The sequence below is a fragment of the Ziziphus jujuba genome, chromosome 5 (assembly GCF_031755915.1).
Source record: "Ziziphus jujuba cultivar Dongzao chromosome 5, ASM3175591v1".
Classification (NCBI taxonomy): Eukaryota; Viridiplantae; Streptophyta; class Magnoliopsida; order Rosales; family Rhamnaceae; genus Ziziphus; species Ziziphus jujuba.
Window position 1 is genome coordinate 1,579,143 of NC_083383.1, and position 17,830 is coordinate 1,596,972.

General features: G+C 35.8%; 4 protein-coding genes across 4 annotated transcripts; 3 read left to right on the forward strand and 1 right to left on the reverse strand.

The window, feature by feature from the left end:
• Window positions 1–1,183: 1,183 nt before the first annotated feature.
• LOC107422320 (E3 ubiquitin-protein ligase ATL23) lies at window positions 1,184–1,534 on the reverse strand. The gene has a single exon (XM_016031760.1). It carries the CDS (start codon window positions 1,532–1,534, stop codon window positions 1,184–1,186), a length of 351 nt encoding a protein of 116 aa, XP_015887246.1.
• A 3,404-nt stretch (window positions 1,535–4,938) lies between these two features.
• On the forward strand, window positions 4,939–10,105 carry LOC107422866 (uncharacterized). The gene is made up of 5 exons (XM_016032376.4): window positions 4,939–5,316; window positions 6,015–6,117; window positions 6,689–6,850; window positions 7,033–9,674; window positions 9,982–10,105. The coding sequence occupies exons 1-4, from the start codon at window positions 5,030–5,032 to the stop codon at window positions 7,198–7,200; spliced, it is 720 nt and encodes a 239-aa protein (XP_015887862.1). The 5' UTR covers window positions 4,939–5,029; the 3' UTR covers window positions 7,201–9,674; window positions 9,982–10,105.
• Window positions 9,532–13,160, forward strand: LOC107422410 (uncharacterized). Its single transcript, XM_016031847.4, has 9 exons — window positions 9,532–9,674; window positions 9,982–10,104; window positions 10,712–10,792; window positions 10,887–10,975; window positions 11,066–11,140; window positions 11,514–11,575; window positions 11,658–11,717; window positions 12,047–12,235; window positions 12,662–13,160. The coding sequence occupies exons 2-9, from the start codon at window positions 9,982–9,984 to the stop codon at window positions 12,736–12,738; spliced, it is 756 nt and encodes a 251-aa protein (XP_015887333.1). The 5' UTR covers window positions 9,532–9,674; the 3' UTR covers window positions 12,739–13,160.
• Window positions 13,161–15,679: 2,519 nt separating this feature from the next.
• Window positions 15,680–17,563, forward strand: LOC107422842 (expansin-A11). Its single transcript, XM_016032355.4, has 3 exons — window positions 15,680–16,131; window positions 16,306–16,627; window positions 16,728–17,563. Exons 1-3 carry the CDS (start codon window positions 15,990–15,992, stop codon window positions 17,035–17,037), a joined length of 774 nt encoding a protein of 257 aa, XP_015887841.1. The 5' UTR covers window positions 15,680–15,989; the 3' UTR covers window positions 17,038–17,563.
• Window positions 17,564–17,830: the final 267 nt, after the last annotated feature.

Sequence of the window (17,830 nt, forward strand, 5' to 3'; positions counted from 1 at the left end):
TTCGAAATTTCAATGGAAATTTCATAAAAATTTTAAAAATTTGCATATAAATTATATATTTTTTAATCAAATCGTTAAGAATTTGATGTATATATTTTATGCAAATTTCTATAAAAATTTTGTCAAAATTTTAAAATTTTTAATGGATATTACTAAAATTCTATATATTTCCATATTAAATTTAAATTTTATTTTGACTTCTTTAAAAAATAAAAATATCAAAAAAATATTGAATATTTTAAATCTTGCATATCGATATTATTAATAATTATGCTATTTTTCTAATATTTCTATAAAAATATATTTTTTCAATTTTCATTAATAATTATTAACACCACTTATATCTATTCAATATTATCATCAACATTTGCCAATAATAAATTCATACTTTATCAATATTCAACATATCAATGTATAAATAATGTATAAATATAGAACATAAAAAAAAATTTAAAACATATGAAAATATCGACATATTTTGTCGATCGTATTTGCATCCACGTGAGAGAGTAAGATGGAAATATGCGTACTAAATCTTTCTTTCAGGTGGGGAAGCCATTAATAGAAAGCCTTCAACTTTGCACACAAATCGAAACCTGTGGGCTTTCCATTAAACTGCTAGTTTCTCAGTTGCCGATGCAACGCCAGCTTGCCGCCACCAAACACATCCATGCACCGATTTGGTTTGTTGTCTAAAGCTTGCTAAGCACGCCAAGCTGTTTTGCCTTGGTCCTGCTCCTGGGACTACCTTGTCCCATAGAAGCAATTAGGCCTTGACGTGGCAAGCACTTATTGGATTAGATAAGTATGAGTTGACAGCGGCAGAAGTTTAATCATGACACGCCTCCACAAAACTCAATTATGGTTCATGACTTAAACTCTTATTTTAATCTATTTTTAATTAATTTCACTTTATTTTCCTATTATCACTTTATTTTGTGTATACTCAAAAGTCGGGAAAGTTTGAATGCTTGATTTGAATATTGTCGTTCTTATCAACAAAACATTCAATTAAATACTAATGATGATGATGATTATAATAATAAAAATGGTAATGATAATGGGCATCATGATTCAACACACAAAAGATGAGATGAGAAGTCGCTATCCTGAGAAACTCCAAACCCTAACCAAGACATATAATACCGGAATTTAAAGATTAAATTTTTAAAAGTAAATTAATTTAGCATGGATTTTCATTTTCAGAGGCATTTAGAAACTGAGGATCAAGCTTGGCCCTACACACCGGACAAACCGAATGCTTAGAAAGCCAGGCATCAGCACATTCCAGATGGAAGCCGTGATTGCAACCAGGAACCAGCCGAGCAGGTTGCTCCCCCTCGATCTCGTCCAGACAGACCGCACACTCAGTCGCCATCACGAGCTCTTTCCCGGTGATTTTCGGCAATTTCTCAAGCTCCGAGGCCGACAACCCTTTCTCCGTAACCGGCTTCACCGGCGATTGGAATTCGCTCCGGTTATTATTTGTGGTGTACCATAGGAGACAAACATAGACTATGAACACAGCTGTCATGCCGGCGCACGGTAGAAAAAGTGCCAAAAAAACCGATACAAGCATTCCGCTCGCCAGTCCTGTCGTTCTTTTTTTTCTTTTTTGTCTTTTTGTTGTAAACTAGGGGTAGACGGTGCCTGTCCTGAGCGAGTGGCGGAGATTTAAGGTGGTTGGCAGAGAAGTGGAGGTCTTGGTTGGGGGTGTTCACTGCACAACATAGCGCCAAATTGGAGTTTTCTTCTTTTCCCTCAAGGAGATTGGTTATTTGAGAGGGTGGTGCTCAGGTGGCTGGAATCTGAGGTGGGAAAGTATGGGTGAGAGAGTGAGGAAAGTAACGTGTAATGGTTGTTGCCTTCTGGGGTATATAACGGCTATATGGGAAAGGAAGTGAGTGGTTTATTTCGTATTTCACGAAAATGTAAAAAGCCGACGAACATATGGAAAAAAATACGTTTCTAACCTCTTCTTTTATGTGGTATGCTGCCTCTGATATGACTCAGATCGGAGTGCTTTTATTCCCCCCACCCCAAAAAAAAAAAGGGGGAAAAAAATCAGAGTGCTTTTCTCCGTTCTCAATATGACTCGGACAGTGAAGCCGTGAGATTTTTGTTTTTTTATTTTTTTTGGGTGAATCGAAGCTGAGAGATTTTGATTCGAAATTTATATCCTAATTTAATATTTGTTCCGAATAAAAACTACGCGGACTCTAATGGCGCTGCCCTGGCTTTAATACAAGTTTTGGAAAAACCCACTGATTGCGCGTGGGCCCCTGTAGGGCTAGGCCTGCTGGGTAGTGGTAGAACCATAGAAATACCAATATTTAAAGTAGTTCTTCCTTTGGTTAATACTAAATGCACCGCAAAATAATAGCTTTTTTACTTATTCGTTTTATTTTTAAGCTTCTTGAGCTTAAAGTAAAGATCTCATTGGTCATTGCTTCTGGGCTGTAAAGTTAAAAAGTTTTGTGGGGTTCTATATTCAACTTTTTGGTCATAGGCAAAGGGAAATATGAATTGCTTCTGTTAAATTTAATTATGGAGTAGCTATGGAGATGATCAGAGGTAAAGAAAGAGCAGCGACCCTATAGCTTGTGAGGCAATTAATTGTAGAAAGCTTGCATCGACAAATCAGAGAAGCTTTCAGCCCTTTGTTTTCACCTCGACAAGTTACAAGCTTTTAAAAATGTCTTGTCATTGAACAATACTCACAGAAATATCTTTTAACTCCCATGGATTGAATCTGAAACAAAAAGACAATCAGAACAATGGAAGTGACTGAATCTTGCATTCAGATTTAGATCAAGCTGGTATCTGAAGCTATCATCTATTTATGGCCCAATAAACTAAATAAACAAATGACAACAACACAAAAAAATTTAAACCACTAATAGAATGCTGAAACATAAGGCATATGAGCCTTCTATAAAACCATTTGAAAATAAGATTCTAGAACACTTTCGATAAGTCAGCCCTGGCAAGATGACAGCATATTTCCCATGGCACAGAAGGAATATTTTAGTAGGAGGATGGGATTTAAAGCCAATTGAATTTAAGTAAGCATATTCCTGAAAGATGTTCAATGTACTGATGTTATTGAATGCGGAACAAATACTTAAAAATGAGAGAATCCCACAAATACAAACTGCTATTCTATGAGGAGCCATTTCGTTATTTGGTGGTGCATCAGAGTGCAGGTAAAAACATTGAAATGGAAGTACCCGGCAAGAACATACCACTAAATCTTCGAAATGATGGGAAGCGATTAGTGTCTCCAACAGAAATTTCTCTATTTTTAAATCAGGATGTTAATTTTATAAGAGAATGACAGCCACCATAGATTCCAAGGTTCTTGATTGGTCAGCAGCCCAAATATTGTGGCACTGGCTAATTCTCACTGTGTACGCACCAGATCCCCACCTTGTCCCCCTCGCTTTGTCCAGCAGCACAAGCTAAAAGTGAGATAGTAGCCTGATTTCTTCGTCTCCATTCATAGTTCATGTAACTTTTGACTAATTTGGTTCCTGTGGAAAATTTCCAGATGCTCTTGGAAGCATATAAATGTATTTATAATGGAAAGGAAAATCGAAGTTCCAGATGCCCTTGGATTCTTTGGTCACGTTTTGTGTTCTTTTGCAGAAGCCTCTCCAAAATGAATATTATTGTGAGCTACTTTTAGCGATGCTCCCCAAACACAAGCAAGCGTTTGAAAAGCGTTTCCTTTATATCATGGGATAAAAGTAAGCCCCTTCAAGTTTTCTTGTACCGCCTACAAGTGCCACCTCATGCAGACATAGTGCTCTTCCTCTTCGGGGATGCTTATTAAAAATGTACTCCCAGCCCTCATCTGCTTTGCCCTTCTTGGTTCTTAAACCAAAATACAGCGTCCACAAAGCCATTTTCTCAGCTGCCCTGTAGTTGCTAATATATCACAGCATTGCAAGAACTAATATTTACTTGCTCACAAAATTATGATGCGGATCGCAAAATTAAAATCTATTTTCCCAAGGAAGCAGAGCACTAGAATTCTATATATAACCTTCTGAAACAGAGATATGGTGTCAGCATATAATATATAGGACAGAAATTTTAGATCATTCTTTTTCATGACCATGAAACAGCATTAGGTTCCTAAAACCATATTCCTCATCTTACAATAGTGGACCTTGTTTCTTTCTCCTCAACGCATCTACATCTAGTGGCATAATGACATTTCCACTTTCAGTTTGGGCGGCTCTGGCTCATCATAAAAGGGCAAAAGAGTATTGCACAAGTGAGTCTCAAGAAAACCCAGACACTAGATCCGGTATTCTACTTCAATAACGGTAATCGAGTCTCAATCCCAGAAAAACAACATTAAAAAACGTTATAATCAATTTCATTATGCTGAAGCATTGGTACGCTTGGCTTCCGGTGGGAATACTCTTCGAGTTCGAGATCCTGGATTCGATTACATTAAGGTGAAATCCTTTCATTTTTGTTTACAAAATGACGTAATCTTTTTACCAAAAAAAAAAAAAATATATATATATATATATATATATTTTTTTTTTGTGGCCGAAAATTGACCCAAAAAAATTCATTATGCTAGGAAAAATATCCATATCTCAGTGGAAGGATTTTTTTATGAAATAATTGATACTCTTAAATATTGTGGCATCAGAGGAGGGCAGAGTAGACATTAGGGTGACAACTCGCCGAAAGCGTGCGATAGAATGAAGCCAAATGTCGAACGTACCCCTATAAAAATTGCATGGCCTGGTAGAAAAGGCGAATTCGTTTTGCTTCGAAGGGCAAATTACAAATACCAAGATAAAAGTTGAAGTCAACGTCATTACTCGTTCAAATCCAAGCAAACAAAAAAAGGTTTATTTATTTATTTATTTATTTATTATTATTATTTTTTAAATAAATAAAAGATTACATATAAAAGGATTGCATTCAGCCAGCATCTCTGTACCATTTTCGTTTTCTTGGGAAGATTCATTGCGGTTTATTAAAGTGAAAGCAGAGAGACCCAATGATGCAGAGAACGAAGAACTCGCCTCTGATTTTGCAATCAGCTTTGTTGTTTTTGTTGTTGTTCATCCTTGTTTCCAAATCCAATGTTTGTGCGCAGGCGCTTCCACCTGCAAAACTTGATGGGTTCGTGTACGGAAGACACCGAGTCAACTGGGATGCGATTCTGATCGAAGCGTTCGTCGACCCAGTTTGCCCTGATAGCAGGGACGCATGGCCACCTCTCAAACAAGCTCTAGAGCACTATGGCTCTCGTGTTGCTCTTGTCGTTCACCTATTGCCTTTACCGTCAGTAAATTCTCTCTCAATTTCATTTTGGCGTCTGTTTGGTTTAGAAAAAAAATAAAAATAAAAAAATAAAAAAGAAAAAAGAAGAAGAAGAAGAAGAAGAAATTTTTTGAAAAATATCATATTCAAATTAGATTTACTTAGCATGCGTTCTCGTAGCTCGAATTGACAGTGAGTTAAATTAAACTCACACGGAGATTTTTATGTTTATTTCTGACGACTACAACTATTCATTCAAATTACTGTATTTTGATTCTTTGTATAGTTGCTTATTGTTGCCGGAGCTTTATTACGATTGTTTATGGTCATTGAGACTCTAGTGTCGTGTGTGCCTTGCGAAAAAGCATTTGCTTGTTCTAAATATATGTATTACTCAATTTGCAAAGTCGAATCTTATTCCATGTCAAAAAGGTTTATTCTTGGCTTCTTGCAATGAAGTTTTTATCAATTTATTCTCTTAATTTTTCAAAGATTATAGGATGTTCCCTCTTTGAGTAAAACCGCATACTTTGGTGGTCTGTGTTTTGTAAGTAAAGATTAGAAAAGAAATCAAATACATATTTCTTGAAATTGAGAACTGAAAACTCTGGACCTTTGAACCATGTTAGATTGTTTCTATTCTTCAGAACATGATGAATGTATAATGTCAGTTAGCTTTCAGAAAGATAATAACGTTTTCTGTTTTATGAATGCTCTAGTTACCATGACTATGCTTTCGCTTCTTCACGTGCTATACACATCGTGAACAATCTTAATAGTTCAGCTACATTCGAAATATTGGAGTGGTTCTTCAAGCATCAGGTTTGTGTTCCCGTTTTTATGGATTTACTTGTCTAATTACACAGATATCATTTATATTTACAATAGTAAGCAGGAAACTATAGACAACTTAACAACTGCTCTGTCTATGATTTATCGTTGAGTTTGTAAAATAATTTTAGTTTTTAATTTCAAATTTCTTTCATTCGGTGACTCCTTTGACATGATATCTTAATGGGTTTGAATTAAATTTTGTTGCCGTGTTCAATAAAATTTATCCCAACTTAGCAGTGCAGCATGTTGTTATTAGATGCTGCGACTGTGTCTGCATTGGACATATTCTAAAATCTGAAGCTTCTTGGGGCAATCAAATTAACATCATTATGTCTCCTTATTTAGTTTTTATTTCTGAGTTTTATTACGCTGGGATGGCTCTAACATATATCCCTTTCTAATTCATATGATCGAAGACTTAGGACAGGGGTACACTATGTGACACATTCACTTCTCTGTTTAGATTGATATTTGGTTGCACGTTTTAATTTCTAGCCACTATATTCAATTGTTGTAACTTTCCAAGTTTCATGTAGGCCTGTTTCATAATGTTATACAGGAGAAGTTTTACAATGCTCAAACTCTCAACTTGTCTAAGGCCTCTGTTATCGATGAAATTGTGAAATCTGTAGCTGAAGTAGTTGGTAAATCCTATTATGGTGCTGTGCGATCTGGCTTCAATGATCGGAATACCGATCTCAAAACAAGGGTTTCCTTCAAGGTTTGCAGCTGATCTATTTCATTCTAAACATATGTAGTTAACTTCTACTGGTGCACACAATAAAAGTTACGGAACCCTTTCACCAGTTTATCTAGAAATATTTGACTTTATATTATTATTTGTAACTCTATTTATCATCATTTCTGATTATTTAAAATATGCGAATGTCTACTGTCTTGCAGTACAGTGCTTTGAGAGGGGTGTATGGTACACCAACTTTCTTCCTTAATGGATTTGTATTGCCTGATGCTGGCTCTGCATTAGATTTTGCTGACTGGAAAACCATCATTGATCCACTGATTGGTAGAAAGGGTCCCAAAAGGGAGGACAACGTGCATTTTTTCTTATGAAAGACTTGCTATTTAACTTTGCAACACCTTGGCTCTTTGTACTCTGCTTGACGTGCATGGTTTGTCGAAAGAATAAGCACGATATTTGTAGGGGGGTCACTTATACATATATTCAGTTTGTGAGCATGGAATAAAATGTTTTGTAATGTAGGAGAAGTATGTATGTTTGTTTACCGATGCATTGGTATCTCCTTTAATTAAAGCTCACAAAAGTATTTGTAATATCTTGCAGGCACCTACCAAAAACGCCCACCAAATATAACTAGAAGGAAACCTGTTTTTGGGAAACCGTTTTAACTTGTTTTGCAAGATGACAAGAGCTTGGTGCAATTTTCCAGTTTACTTTTTTTATTTTTTTATTTTTTTAGTTTCAAAGCTAAATTTACTAGTATACCGAAGAGAAAGCTATATGGAAATAGTAAAACGAGAGGTAAAACTTAAAGAAGAAAAGTAAAATAGTATTATTTTGATAATGGTGAAGTAATCAAATATATAAGAAAACTAGAGATTTAAACTTTAAAACTGAAAACCTACTATGGAAAGTGAGTCCGTAAGGTTCTAAAGAGGTCAAATCCATACTTAAGAAAAACTTATGTCCTATCATACGGGTTGGGAAAAAAAAAAAAAAAAACAATAATAAAAAAAGAGAAGTATACTAAAAGAAGCCAATTTTTCATGGAGCAACGAAGGGTTTGATGCAATAGCATTTTCACTCGTGTAGTTCTCTCTGCATTTAGTGGACTGGACATATTCTAAAATCTGAAGCATACGCAGGCATCATGTTAAGATCATTATGTCATGGTTTACTTAATTAGCTATCAGCTCTGAGTTTGAATACCCTTGGATAGCTCTGGCATTGGTCTTTTTCTGATTCATATATGATGGGGAAATTTGACCAGCTACACCATGCTGAGCACCCACTTGTGTGTTTCTGTTCTCAGTGCAATTGTGAAATCTGTAGCAGAAGTAGTTGGGAACTCCTATTTTACTGCCGTTGAATCTTAGCTTCAACATTCAGAAAAATGATCGGTTTCCTTCAAGGTTTGCAGATAATTTTATTTAAAACATAACATATGCTACAAAGAAAACCCTTTTATGTGAGATTGCATGAGCATGAAATATTCCAACGTTCTTTTATTTCTTTCATTCTATTCTATTTATCATATTTCCTGATTATGTTTTATACCGAATGTTTTCTGTCTTACAGTATAGTGATTTGAGAGTATGGAACCTTTCTTCCTTAATGGTTTATGTTGCCTCCTTAATAGATTGCAATAGAATTCCTGCTTGGAAAACCTTCATGGATCCAATAATTGGTAAAAGGGGTCCCAAGATCGAGGACAATCTATGTTTTTGCTTGTGTAGGATTTGCTATTTAACTTTGTAACACCTTGGTCTTTGTGCTATGCTTGACGTGCATGGTTTGTGAGAGCACCGTGCTGGTAGGGGGGAGCCATGTGTATATTTTGTTTGTGAGCATGGAATAAATGTTTTGTAATGTGTGGGATGGAGTATTTATTTTTGCGGTTTACCGATGCATTTGTATCTCTTTTAGTTAAACTTGTTACAAGTATTTGTAATATCTTGCAGGCACCCTCTTCCAATCACTACGATAATCTAAATTAGAGGTTGCAGTTGGTACGTAACTCGGGATTGGATTTTGGGTTGTTTAATTTATACACTTTTAACGGGAACGGACTCTCATCTACCAAAAACGCCCATCAAAAGTAGGTAGAATACTGTTTTCAGTATCATCTGTTGGGAAACCGTATTAAATTTGGTCCGCAAGATAAACAAAAACATCGCAATTTACTACTTTACTGAAATAGACACCTTATACGCTCAAATAATCTTTATACACTTTGGATTAATAAAAGCCTGTTTGGAAATTAGTAGAAAGAAGGGGAAAAGAGATTATTAAATTTCTGGATATATACATATCAAAACATTTTTTTAATAAACATTATATATTAAAACATCGAACATAAATATATAATTATGAAAATTGTAAATTATTGAAACAGACTATAAAGTAAAAAACATTTTCATTGATTGGTAAAAATATCATGATTTTGATTGTGAATAACATTATTTATATAAATGAAGAATTAGAATGTAGAAATTAAACTTTACTATTGGATTATAAATGAGTTTCCTCCAGAATTTTCAGGAAAAATATAACAAATTGACAAAAGAAGATGGTATTGACTTCGTGGCCAAGGGATTGGGCCAAGCTATAATTAGTCGGAGGCCCAACTTAGGAAACACAACAACAAGAAATCGGGTGATGTAACCGTGTGGACACTTGGACAGGTTCAGGTTAATGGAGGTGGTTAGGGTAGTTTTGGAAGAGTGTGGCGGTATATAAGGCAAGAGACATCACAGTAAGCGAATTAGGGCGTAAAAGAAGAAACGAAGCCGTAGAAGAGGGCTCTATCTGTGCGGAGCGTAAACTTATCCTTTGGAATCCCACGGTAACCTTCCTTATCTAAACCATGCCTCTCCTTCTTTCTCCACTACGATTCATTTTCATTTTCCAGAAAAAAAAGAAAAGGAAAAAAGATTTCCTTTATTTTCCGCGGTGCAATTATTATTATTTTCTTTTTTGTACTTTCTGTAGTCTCCTTATTTTTGGAGCATGTATTTTAATATTGGGCTGCGAGTTTTGAGAGCTAGAGACTTTCTTATTTTGCTGGGATTTCATCTTTACGATGCATGTTTCTGATTTTATTTTTATTTTAATTTGGTGATTCTTATGGAAATATGTTTTGGGGGGAGTAGATGGATCGGTACCAGAGGGTGGAGAAGCCAAGAGCAGAGACACCTATCGATGAGAACGAGATTAGGATCACAAGTCAGGGGAGGATGCGCAACTATATCACTTATGCCATGAGCCTACTTCAGGTCTCTCTTAGTTACTTTTTATTCGATTCCTTTTTTTTTTTATTTTTTTTATTTTTTTTTAACATTTATTTAGGGGTAAAATTTTCGTCTCTCCTTCCTTCTGATAAGTTTACACCCTGAGATGGGCCAAATGGCCTATTAAGTTACTGTTTTGATAAAGCTGGCGGTTATACTTGAAAGTTAGTAATTTTGGAAAGTAAATGGAAAACATGGATTTGATGATACACTTTTCAGATTGTGATTTCATTTCAGACAATGTTATTGCAAGTTTAAGCCTGGTTTGCAAATGAATGGTCTGAAATCAATATATTGAAGTTTCAACATTTTATCTATCGAAACAACTTAATAGTCTTTAGACATTAGGTTGTGGAATAGAGAAGTTAATAAGGTAGCTCTTGGCTGTTTGAAATGTGACCTGGTTTTGTCATTTGGCAGTGGATTAAGTACTATGTTATGATCACTACGCAGTAAGCTAAATTATACTACTTTTAGAAGCACTTGATGGCCGGACTGGTTTGTTTATAATATGTGTGAGATAATATGCAGCGAGCTTTTGTGCTTGGGATATTTGTTTGAATTTTCTGTTCTTTTCTTTAATATCTTGCAGGAAAAAGGATCGAATGAAATTGTGTTCAAGGCCATGGGAAGAGCTATCAACAAGACGGTGACGATTGTGGAGTTGATCAAGGTTATACAATCACTTATACATCATTAAACTGGCTGTTTAGACCTACTGCATTTTAGATTGGCCTGACAATGTATGCTATCTACTTGTATTGCAGAGAAGAATTGTTGGTCTCCATCAGATTACTTCAATTGGATCCACAGACATCACTGATACATGGGAGCCCCTTGAGGAAGGCCTCTTACCGTAAGACCTATTTTTGCATCTCCTTTTTCATTCGCAGCAATTTGTTCTTTTATCATAATTTGATTAACAACATCTTAATTTCTTTCTCAGTTTGGAGACCACAAGGCATGTGTCGATGATAGTGATAACCCTTTCAAAGAAGGAACTGAACAAGGCATCTGCTGGGTGAGTTTGTAATAATTACTTTTTTGTCTGATATTGTATGCATCCTTTCCCTTACTATTTTATAGATTAATGCACTGAGATTATATATTTGCAAAATTTACGAACTAGAAGTGTTCAAATAATCTTAATTGCGCAATCTCACAAATTATGGGACTCTTTGTTTTGTTTTTTTTAGGAACTTGTCGCTTTGTACTTCATGGTGTTAATTTTGTAGTCAGTTACTTGAAACTTTGTGTCGTGGACATTTGTAAATTTTCATATGCAAATTTCTTACTACGCGATGTAAAATTCAATAATAAGCTACATCTCTGTTATCCATTTGTTTTCTTACATGCAAATAAATTGAAAAATGCATAACTACTGCTGCCTTCAGATACCAGCCTCCATTACCTGCTGACCAGGTGAAGGTGTCTACTGACTTTGATTATGAAGGAGGTAATGCCACATGTCGTGAAAGTTGATCAATATGTTTTGTTATTATTAGATTTTTTTTGTTTTCATCATGTTTATGATGCAGAGGGCTCTCCTAATGCTCGAGGTCGGGGACGGAGCAGCAGAGGAAGGGCAAAGGCCAGAGGTATATGCACTATAAGATGTTTTTGCATGCTTGTACTTTTTGAAATTTCTTGCTCTAGGTTCCACAGTGGGATAGTTTTTCACTTTTTGTGAACTAATGAGTGCCATTTCTAGGACCATTGGCTGCCTTATGCCCCATATTATGATGTAATTTAATGGTTATGATAGAGGACATTGTTGTTTTAAGCTGCATATGGTGTATTCATGGTGTTCGGGAATGTATGATGATGCTGATTTCTTGATTTGTTAACTGTGAAGTAGGGGTTCTCCAGATCATGATTATGAAGAAATATCAGTTAAGTGATAAGATTAAGTTACATTTTATTTCAGGTAATGGTTTTGTGCCTGCTGAATATGAGGATGGAGGTTGGGATCGTAATAGGGGCAATGGTGGTAGAGGCAGAGGCCGTGGGAGAGGACGCGGTTTTCGTGGCCGTGGAAGGGGTGGTTACAGTGGACCTCAGGTTGATACTTTCCAGGATGGAGGATACAATCAAGAAGCACCTGTTCAAGGCCGAGGTATTTGCAACACTTGTGTTTGCTATATTTTCTGTGCGTTTGGTTTATGTTTGTGTCCCTCTGTCTTTGCCATAAGTATTGTAGTATGTCATCCGTAAGTATTAGGTGTAATTGGAATGGGTTTGTTCAGGTTCTATTCTAAGCCAGAATTTTGGCATTACCATAAAATTTAGATTTCTTTTTAGCTTAGCAAAAATGTTTAAATAGGTGTACTAGTTATGAATTATGATTTGAGAGATTATTACCATCTTACTAGAAGGAAAATAAATTGATGGGGTGAGGCCCAATATGGCAAGTGAAGGTTTAATATTCATTTTATTAGGATGGAATGGCTAAGGGTAAAACTAGCCACTGTAGTGAAGTACCTTTTAGTGATTATGTTGTTATGTTGGCTGAAGTTATTAAATTGATGGAATTTCATTTTAGGCCGTGGACGTGGTAGGGGAAGTCGTGGGAGGGGACGTGGTTACAGATCTAATGGGCCGATCCAGGCAGCTGCATGAGCTTGCTTGAGTAGGAATATCCTTGGAAGCAATTTCAAAATCCTTAGTTATTATGGATGCTGCCTCTTCTGATCCTATTCCCAGTCTACTACATGTTCGCTTTAGTGTATGTTCTTATTCTTTTGTTTTTGTTTTTGTCCCGGTGGGTATCTGAACTTACTGATATTTAACCATAGGTCCTGTTCACTGTAGACTGTTAGTTCTTTAGGATTTAGATGTAGGAGAGTTTGTTTGAACCAGTTGTAGTTTTTGTATTTGGATTGAGGAGCGCATTCTTTTATTTTTATTTTCCGGTGCTTCTATTGTCAAATCTAACGAAACCTTTATTTTTCAATTTGGTTGGCATAATGTAATGTTATATTTTTGTGGTTTACAACGCTGTATATTTTTTATGTATCAATAATTTTTTTTTTCAGTTTTTATTTTCTTGACTAGTGGCAATCATATAATTAATTAGTCACTGCTGAATTTTAATCTTCGCCTGACTCTTGGTCACATATGTATCAAATGCTTTATTCATTTTCTCATTCTATGTCCAGTTTTTTTTTTTTTTTTTTTTTTTTTTTTTTTTTTTCTTGGTTCTTTTGAAAATTATGTTCGAATTAGATTTTTTTTTTAATCTTTTTGTAAAAGAAAACAAATATTAATTTTTCATTAAAAGAATGTGTCATAGGAAGCATTAATTTTCGTACTGTATATTTTTATTAAAAAGTTGAAATCTACTAAGAAATTTTAGTTTTTTTCTATAATCTTATCATCAGATAATTGGGTAAATGCAGAAACTCGGTTTATAACTTTTAGTGTGAAACTAAGATCAGGTAATTGGGTAAATGCAGAAACTCTGTTTATAACTTTTATTGTGAAACTAAGTTCTGGAACCGAAAGAGCAGAGCATGTACACTTTATTTCATTATAAAACTTGAATTAAAGTACTACGACGTACGCACCCTGATTCACTAGGGAGATCAGTTTCTATAATTCGACAGTCCACCACATCTTCCCAACGTTGGTAGGAAAAATAAGCTTGGCGTTGCAGTTCTAAATTTAATCTGGGGGGAAAAAGATGGAAAATACAAATACAAATTGTACAAAACTACAGGATTTCAAAAAGAAGCTGAGGTCCAAGACATCGAGGTTTGAAGCACTTTTAAACTATTAGCCATTAGGCAAGATAATGTATTTCGAGTTGTATGCCTCTCTCTTAGAAATTATTGTAAACCGGACCAGAAAAAAGAAAAAGAAAATCCAATTTTAGAGAAAATTAATTTAGGTTTCAAATATTAGTTCCTACCCTTTCTGCTATACTCTTATTCTCTCATAGCTCCATTAGCCAGTATTATTTAAGAAAAGCCAGCTTTACAGCTTAAGAGGGTTCTGAATTCGGTGCAGCTGCAATAAGTGTGCTATATTGATCGGGTTGCTTTGCTTCTGAGAGAGAGAGATACCTACGGAGGAAGTTGTTCTCTTCGTCAAGTGCTATCATTAATCGAGATTTACTTTATTATTATTATTGGAATTAGTTTAAGATGAGCCTTTTGATTGCTTTCCACTCTAGCATTGCTATTTGACTTATGACTCTCAAGATGCACAAGCAGTACGAGCCCTACGGTGTACGGAGGGAGGTTTTTTTTTTTTTTTTTTTTTTCTTTCTATTTTTTGGTTAAAAGTACGGAGGACAAGTTGACTTTAATATTCGACCTTAATTTCTTCTAGCCTCATATTTATAATTTATGATTCATTTTTTAATTTTTAGGCTTTTCTTGCCATGTAGAATGGTCAACTTGAGGATTTAAAAAAAAAAAAAAAAAAAAAATTCCAGTTGACATTGATGCTATAAGGACTAACTAAATGATCATTGATCAACTACCTTAAAAAAGCGTCATAGCAAATAGAAAGAGAAGTATAACCAAAGAAACTCCACATTTTTCCTCACTCTGCTTATCATAACATTTATTTGAAGGCCTATTTAAGTATTCCTTACCATGTGCATCAACTACCCAATCATTTAAGCTCTAATGTGAATCACAATTTTTATATTACGTATTTCATATTCCTTGTATTTGATATCTCACCTGGGAATGCGCTACCGGTTTGAAGGAACTTTGAAAATTCATATGATTGAAATTTCAACTTACATTTTTCCTTTTTTTATTTTTTTCCCCCACATTTTCCTTTCCCCATTCTGACTAAGACGGTGGATACTCATGGCCAGTTGTGCTTGCCCTTAAATTAATAAATGGATAAAGTCCATCGCCCTCTCTCTCTCTCTCTCTCCCTCTCTGTCTGCAGACTTACTTGACGGTGCTCCAATCACATGCAACTTAATTTTATAAAATTGGTGATCCAAATGATGGACAAAATTCGTATTCGTTTGCGGAAATTCTCTTAAAGAAATGAATATAAGATATTGTTAGAATTTGCAACCATGCCCAAGCGGTGGCTTGTAAATAATACACTTGGAAATATGTGGATTTCACAGCCCATAATTGGCTGGTGGTCCCCATAGCACTGACAATTATGCATCAAGATGCTGACGGTGGGAAGATAGGGTGGTTTTATAGAAGATCCAAACTCCTATAACAGCAGATCACAAGGCATTGCCATCTAATGTGAAGAAGGGTCATGTGAAAGACACATGAGGAATAATGCCATTTGTATCAACTATCAAACGAGCCAAAAAAAAAAAAGGTCAAGCTGTTTAGCAGAGAAAAAAAAAAAGAAAAAAAGGAAATTTCATATGGGTCAGGCTAGTAACCATGTGGTATTGTATTAACTCATCCAAACAAAATATTCCATCACATAACATGAAGCCATTGAATATGAGATTTAATCTTCGAATAGCAACAACCTACAGCTTTAAACAAATAACTAAAAAAATAAAAAATAAAAAAAAATAAAAAAAATGAACAATTGGGATTGTGGATTTTGATTTATTCACGGCTCTTCTGCTGGGGAAGAGCATGTGGGTGTGGGTGAGAAGAGTAGGAGAACGTGGGAATAATTGAATGAGGCTAAGAATCCTTCAGACTTGCAAAGATAATTCAATTTTTTAATAAGAATTTGTTTTAGTTCTCTGTTCTTGCAGAGAGCACATGTGACGTTGTTGCGTTAGTGACCCTGCTACCTTATTTAAAGAGGCGGTGCTTGTGCTTGGAAATAGCACTCACTCAGACCCGAGAAAAATAAAACAATAAAAGACCCTCCTCCATTGTCTTCATTTGCTCTGCTTCCGTTTTGGGTACGCGGCAGAAATGGCGAAACTAGTTTTTGCAGCGGCAGTGTTGTTTGGAATATTGAATATCTGCACGATTCAAGTAGCTGCATTTGCACCATCTGGGTGGACTAAAGCCCACGCTACGTTTTACGGAGGAAGTGATGCCTCGGGAACAATGGGTATGTAATGATTAGATCTCTTTTTTCTCTCATGGTTTTGTAATTCTTGTTTTTTATTTTTTATTTTATTTTTTGGGGTTGTATAATTTGGAGAAATCAAAATCCAAATTCAGAGAAAAAGAAATATTGAATGATGTTAATTAATATATTAAAATTAATAAATGAGCAATGCAGGCGGGGCTTGTGGGTACGGAAACTTGTATTCGACAGGGTACGGAACTCGGACAGCGGCTCTAAGTACAGCATTGTTCAACAATGGGGCATCATGTGGGCAGTGCTACAAGATCATGTGCGACTACAAAACGGATTCCAGATGGTGCATAAAAGGAACTTCTATCACCGTCACGGCCACCAACTTTTGCCCTCCCAACTACGCTCTCCCGAACAACAATGGAGGCTGGTGCAACCCACCCCTCCAGCATTTCGACATGGCTCAGCCCGCTTGGGAGAAGATTGGCATTTACAGGGGTGGAATTATTCCCGTTCTCTTCCAGAGGTTCTTAATTTTTCCTTTTTCCCCCAATTTTGTTCAGAGTCCTATTAATATACATATATATGTTTCTAATATATATATATATATTGCTTTGCCTTTGCAGGGTTCCATGCAAGAAGCATGGTGGAGTTCGATTCACAGTGAACGGGAGGGACTACTTTGAGCTGGTTATGATTAGCAACGTGGCAGGGGCTGGGTCTATTCAATCCGTGTCTATTAAAGGTTCAAAAACCAGTTGGATGGCCATGTCAAGGAACTGGGGAGCTAATTGGCAGTCCAATTCGTATCTGAATGGTCAATCTTTATCCTTCAAGATCACCACCTCTGATGGCCAAGTTCGGCAATTCATTAACGTCGTTCCTTCAAACTGGAAATTTGGCCAAACCTTCAGTAGCGGAGTGCAATTCTATTAATTAGAAACTAAAACACAGCTTTAGAGTTCAAAGGGTTTTGAGAATTGAGGTTTGTTCCGGATAGGCAGAGGCGTGCTTGTTATTTTTCTGAAGCAGCCCGCCGCTCCTTTTTCGTCCGTCTATGAAATTTAATTCTGGCTGGTAAATTGAGGTGGGGTGGAAAAACCCATGAACTCAAGGCTTGTTGCTACTAATATTACCACAAAGTGTTTAATTTTTTGGTATTTTTCTGAAGCAAAGGAGCACTTCGAGGGTTGACCCACGAATGTTCCCCCTGCTACTGTGTCGTATTTGTCATAGCACTTGCAATAAGACGCTAGCACATGAAGGTGCAGCTTCGCCATGTAGAAATATTTACCTTTTTTTACAATTTGTTACATGCTTTTTTTTTTTTTTTTTTGGGCCCTTTTTCTTTTGTTATATGCTTGTAATATGTAACTTACTTGTAATACTCCAAATTACATAATTGGGAATTAAAAAGTGCTCTGAAAATCTTGTAGCGTGAAGCTTTGTGCATTTCAGCTTCTTTTAATCCTGTTGATATTTTATTCAGCCATATAGAATTTTTTTCTTTTTTTTTTTTTTTTTGGGGCTCCACGTTCTTTCCATCCCCATAACATGGGCTAGTCTAGCATGTTTAGAGCCTTATCAAAACTGGGCCCCTTCTATAAATGTGGTCAAATCAGAAGTTCTTGCAGTCATGAGTAGCCCAACCTTTCTGTAGGCCAGTATACGCTCTGATATAGAGGGGTCATAGTTGGCTCATGTCCACCTGAAACTGGTTCCTTCACTA

Excerpts from the sequence above, each read along its gene's own strand:
- LOC107422410 (XM_016031847.4), top strand. The coding sequence starts at position 9,982 with ATGGATCGGTACCAGAGGGTGGAGAAGCCAAGAGCAGAGACACCTATC. Across the intron at positions 11,576-11,657 it reads TGACTTTGATTATGAAGGAG|AGGGCTCTCCTAATGCTCGA; the intron begins GTAATGCCACAT and ends TTTATGATGCAG. Across the intron at positions 11,718-12,046 it reads AGGAAGGGCAAAGGCCAGAG|GTAATGGTTTTGTGCCTGCT; the intron begins GTATATGCACTA and ends ATTTTATTTCAG.
- LOC107422842 (XM_016032355.4), top strand. The coding sequence starts at position 15,990 with ATGGCGAAACTAGTTTTTGCAGCGGCAGTGTTGTTTGGAATATTGAAT. Across the intron at positions 16,132-16,305 it reads TGATGCCTCGGGAACAATGG|GCGGGGCTTGTGGGTACGGA; the intron begins GTATGTAATGAT and ends TGAGCAATGCAG. Across the intron at positions 16,628-16,727 it reads ATTCCCGTTCTCTTCCAGAG|GGTTCCATGCAAGAAGCATG; the intron begins GTTCTTAATTTT and ends TTGCCTTTGCAG.
- LOC107422320 (XM_016031760.1), bottom strand. The coding sequence starts at position 1,534 with ATGACAGCTGTGTTCATAGTCTATGTTTGTCTCCTATGGTACACCACA.
- LOC107422866 (XM_016032376.4), top strand. The coding sequence starts at position 5,030 with ATGATGCAGAGAACGAAGAACTCGCCTCTGATTTTGCAATCAGCTTTG. Across the intron at positions 5,317-6,014 it reads GTTCACCTATTGCCTTTACC|TTACCATGACTATGCTTTCG; the intron begins GTCAGTAAATTC and ends TGAATGCTCTAG. Across the intron at positions 6,118-6,688 it reads AGTGGTTCTTCAAGCATCAG|GAGAAGTTTTACAATGCTCA; the intron begins GTTTGTGTTCCC and ends AATGTTATACAG.